This window comes from Pteropus vampyrus, unplaced genomic scaffold (assembly GCF_000151845.1).
Source record: "Pteropus vampyrus isolate Shadow unplaced genomic scaffold, Pvam_2.0 Scaffold65, whole genome shotgun sequence".
Taxonomy (NCBI): domain Eukaryota; kingdom Metazoa; phylum Chordata; class Mammalia; order Chiroptera; family Pteropodidae; genus Pteropus; species Pteropus vampyrus.
The window spans coordinates 878,692-883,072 of NW_011888846.1; the positions used below are offsets into that span (position 1 = coordinate 878,692).

Below are 4,381 nucleotides of genomic sequence, written 5' to 3' on the forward strand. Positions count from 1 at the left end.
CCACACCCGGCATTGCCCTGCTGTCCTTGCTGGGGGACCACAGTCACTGATCAGGCATGTTAGCCTGAGCAGGTCATGTTAAGCTGGCTACTGCTGTATCTCCTCTGTTACACGTACACATGGCCACTCTAAGAACCACTATGCTGAAAATATGTCAGATCTGGTTTCCTCTTAAGAGGCATGCCAGCCACACTCCAACATGTTATGGGGATAGAGCTCAGGGCACACAAGACGCCAAACCCCGGCCGCTACTGCATTGTGTCCTCCCTCTGCCACACACACACAGTAACGGGGCTTATGCCCAGGCAGGAGCTGGAGGAAGAACAGTTTGACAAGATGGGGACCCGTATAACAGGACGCAGTCTTACTGTGTGAACCTGACAATAACACTGCTATGACCTTCCACTAGACACCTCCCAGAAGTCCTGCTGAGGTGCCAGGTGCTGGCAGCACGATTAACAGAGCACTGGCCACAGAGGGCCGGCCATGTGCAGCGCTTTACGCGGACCATAGAGTAGGAGTTGTACTTCCGCCTTGCAGATGAAGAAAACAAGGCTCAGGGATTTGGGGGGACACACAAGCATGCGATCTGGACTGCTTGGTAAACATCAGTTGAATGAATGAATATCTCTTGCTGAGAGTCACAGACGGCCTCCTGCCTCAACAGGGGCTTCTGGGAATCACACCAGGGCAGGCTCCTCTTACCCCTTCTCGAAGGGGTCGGGGTGAGGGGAGAGGAGGAGAGAAGGGACTTTCTGAAAGTACACACACGATCACTAAGACTCTCGACCACCCCAGAACCCCAGACAGCGATCTCTGCAGCCTGCGTTGAGGCCTCTCTCTCCTGCGGAGGGTAATTTGGGTCAATGGGAGCAGGGAGGAGCTCGGCAGTGAGGCCCCGTAGCCAAGGTTCCTTGGCCCAGAAAACACAGGGGGCTTTGATGCCTCAGAATGCGGCACTTTCCCCCAGGGGGCTGTGGCTGCTCTTGGGCAGGGCCCAGCCCCAGGGCAGGCCTCAGTCTGGAGGCCACAGCTGGGAGGTGGCACAGCTCAGGGTTTAACATAACTGTCTCGAAGTTAGAAGCCCCAGAGCTGGGGTCCGTGAGCCTTGGGCAGGTAAAGAACTTCTTCGAGCCTCAGTTTCCTGGTCTGTAAAATAGGAAGAATAATACAATAGTAATAGCATCTATCTTAAAGGTTGCTGGGAGGACAAAATGAAATCGTTCTTGTGAAGTGCTCAGCATATCACCTGGCTTATAACGTCTGCCCAGAAAATGGAGCTACTAGTAACTACTAGTCTTACCACCCTCTGGGTTCTCAGAAGGTTCCCTCAAGACAAAAGCAAACTCAGGCCTGTGTCAGAAAATGTCCGCCCCTCCCCCCTACATGCACAGACCCTCAGTAGCCTGCCTCTCACTCCAGCAACTCCTATAAAATGTATTACTCACACAAACAACCCTTAATCACCAGTCCCAGCAGGCTTTCTGCGTGTCTTCAAGCTAAAATAAAATCAGTTAGGAGATGAAACTCAATGACTCCCTTGTCTCATGTCTTGCTGTCAAAACCCTAAGTCCATGCTTCTCAAGTTGGGGTACGTTCGCCCCTGGGGGCATGTAGGGGTGTGCCAGCAATACATGAAGCCATGTGATAAATATGGTACACTTGAGGTGGCGGGTGGGGGGGGGTGTTTAAACATTTAAATGGAAGGTAACTTAAAACACTATTTTTTATATTAAAGAATGTACATTCACTTGAATGTTTAAGATAAAGCAATATTGCAAAGATAGTTCAAGCTTACCGCGAGCATCCCATTCTCCCCTGTCCAGCATTTGGGGCTCTTTAACACAGAGGCTTGAGACGTGCTACCCAAGCAGTGAGGGGTGGCCGGTATCTTCTTGAGAACACCCTGGTGTCTTCCTGACACACCCCCATTCTCCTAGGGGCTGAAGCTTGTCTTTAGAAGAGATGGCCCAACAGCCCAGCACCTGTGACACAGCACCACCTGACACCACGAGATGGCAGACCGGCACTCCTGGCAGGCACCACAAGAGCTTTCTGTCTGGCCGGACAGTTAAAGAGTCCTGGAGAGGACCAGACCTGGCTTCCTACCCTCTCTTCTAGCCTTCTCCCAGGCTCACCGGGAACACAGCAGGCTAGCGGTTGGGGTTTGAGCCCTGTGGACAGGGCAGGGCACAGCTAGGACTCAGCAAATGTCCCCCTACCCCTTGTCATCGCTGACAGCATTGTCTCATGGGTCTTGTAGCTAGTGGGACCTCCAAAGGGACTGAGGCCGACTGTGGAGGTTTTCAGCAGGGCCCAGCGCTCCTTCCGCCGTGCGGTGCAGCAGTGTGGCTGGCATGGCTGCCAGCTGGAAACAGATCAGTAGTGAGGACCTCAGTCCCCACCACCTTGAACATAATTAAGCACATTCTTTGTGATGTCCTCTCCACACTTTCCTTTCTGCAGGTATCCTGAGTCAAGCAGAGGTTCTGTCTAGGAGAAGCAAGAATAGAGGTGCCTGAACATCATGGCACAGGTGGACCCCCAAGACAGGTGGGGCGAGGCGGCTCCTCTCTGCAGCTTGAATGAGGAGCCTCACGAACCCCAGAGGCTGAGCATGAACTTAGAGAGTGAAGATGAGGATGGTGGGGTTGCAGGAGATGAAGGGGGCACTGGGGACCCTGATCACCAGGCCCATCTAAGAGGCAGCTCCCAAATGACTCAGGACAATCCTGACCTGCCATGGCAGCAGCCACCCAGTGAGGAGGAAGAGAATTTCTTTGACTCTTTTAGTGCCAGGGATGCTGGGAAGAAACCTACGGCGATGCCTGGGAAGAAGGCCAGCATGGGAAGAGATGAATCAAAGAACCCCCAGATCCAGGAGTCCCCTGGAGAAAGAGCGGCTCGGGGCGCCCTCCCGAGTGGCCTGTCGAACAAGTCGTTAGGTCAGATGCAACCTCCCAGGGACTCATTACCTGCAGGTGACAATGGAGGCTCGACGGCAAACTTCGACGCAGGCGTGGGTGTCCCGTCCAGCTTCCTTGGTACTGGAACCTATGGCTGTGCCCAGAGAGGTGCAGACACGTCCCCAGACAACACCTCTCCCTTGTGTGTCCCCAAGACGGGGACCAGAAGTAAGGACCAGAGTTCTGCGAGTGCGGGCGGGCGGGGGGAGGCGCCCTACAGGTGCCTGCAGAGTGGGCGGTCCTTCCGGAAGCCCAGCGACCCGCTGAGCCCCACGCAGGCAGGAGGCGCCAAGCCTTACGCGTGCGAGCTTTGCGCGAAGGCCTACTCCCACCGGGGCACACTCCGGCAGCACCGGCGCCTGCACACGGGCGAGCGGCCCTACCGATGCCCCTTCTGCGACAAGGCCTACACCTGGTCCTCGGACCACCGCAAACACATCCGCACCCACACTGGCGAGAAACCCTACGCGTGCCCGGACTGCGGGAAGGCCTTCGTGCGCTCCTCCGACCTCCGCAAACACCAGCGCAACATGCACAGCAACGACAAGCCCTTCCCGTGCGCCGAGTGCGGCCTGACCTTCAACAAGCCGCTGTCGCTGCTGCGCCACCAGCGAACGCATCTGGGCGAGAAGCCCTTCCGCTGCTCCGCCTGCGACCGCGAGTTCGCGGTGGCCAGCCGGATGCTGGAGCACCAGCGCGTGCACTCTGGCGAGCGGCCCTTCCCCTGTCCCACCTGCGGCAAGTGCTTCACCAAGTCCTCCAACCTGATTGAGCATCAGACGCTGCACACCGGCCGGAGGCCCTTCAAGTGCGCGGACTGTGGCGTGGCCTTCGCGCAGCCCTCGCGCCTCGTGCGCCACCAGCGCATCCACACCGGCGAGAGGCCCTTTCCTTGCGCGCAGTGCGGCCAGGCCTTTGCCCGCTCCTCCACCCTGAAGCGGCACCAGCAGATCCACTCCGGGGAGAAGGGCTTCCTCTGTGCAGAATGCGGCAGGGCCTTCCGCACCGCCTCGGAGCTGGCCCAGCACATTCGGGTGCACAATGGGGAGAGGCCCTACCAATGCGAGGACTGCGGCCAGGCCTTCACCCGGTCCAATCACCTCCAACGGCACCGAGCCAAACATGGCACCTGCAAGAAGGAGCCCATCCCCTCCTCTGACGAGTGAGGGCTCTATCAGTAACTCGGCAGAGGCCAAGACACTGTCGACCGCGTTGCTTGGACCCCTTCTCCGAGGACAAGCCTACTCATGGGATCGCCATCTAGCCTTCTGGTCAGCCTCTCCTCCCAGTGGGTCACCGGCCATGGGGTGACCCATTTGATTCATGTGTTTGATCTCTGAGTAGAAAGTAACCGGAGGGCTTGCACCCCCGTGTGCGGTCTCACATCAGTCTTCCTTCTGCATCTCAGAGGCCGT

The 4,381-nt window shown here is 57.2% G+C and overlaps 1 protein-coding gene across 1 annotated transcript; it reads left to right on the forward strand.

Annotated features, from left to right (window-relative positions):
* The first annotated feature begins 2,527 nt into the window (after positions 1-2,527).
* Positions 2,528-4,132, forward strand: ZNF648 (zinc finger protein 648). Its single transcript, XM_011361270.1, has one exon. The coding sequence runs from the start codon at positions 2,528-2,530 to the stop codon at positions 4,130-4,132; it is 1,605 nt and encodes a 534-aa protein (XP_011359572.1).
* The last annotated feature ends 249 nt before the right edge of the window (positions 4,133-4,381 follow it).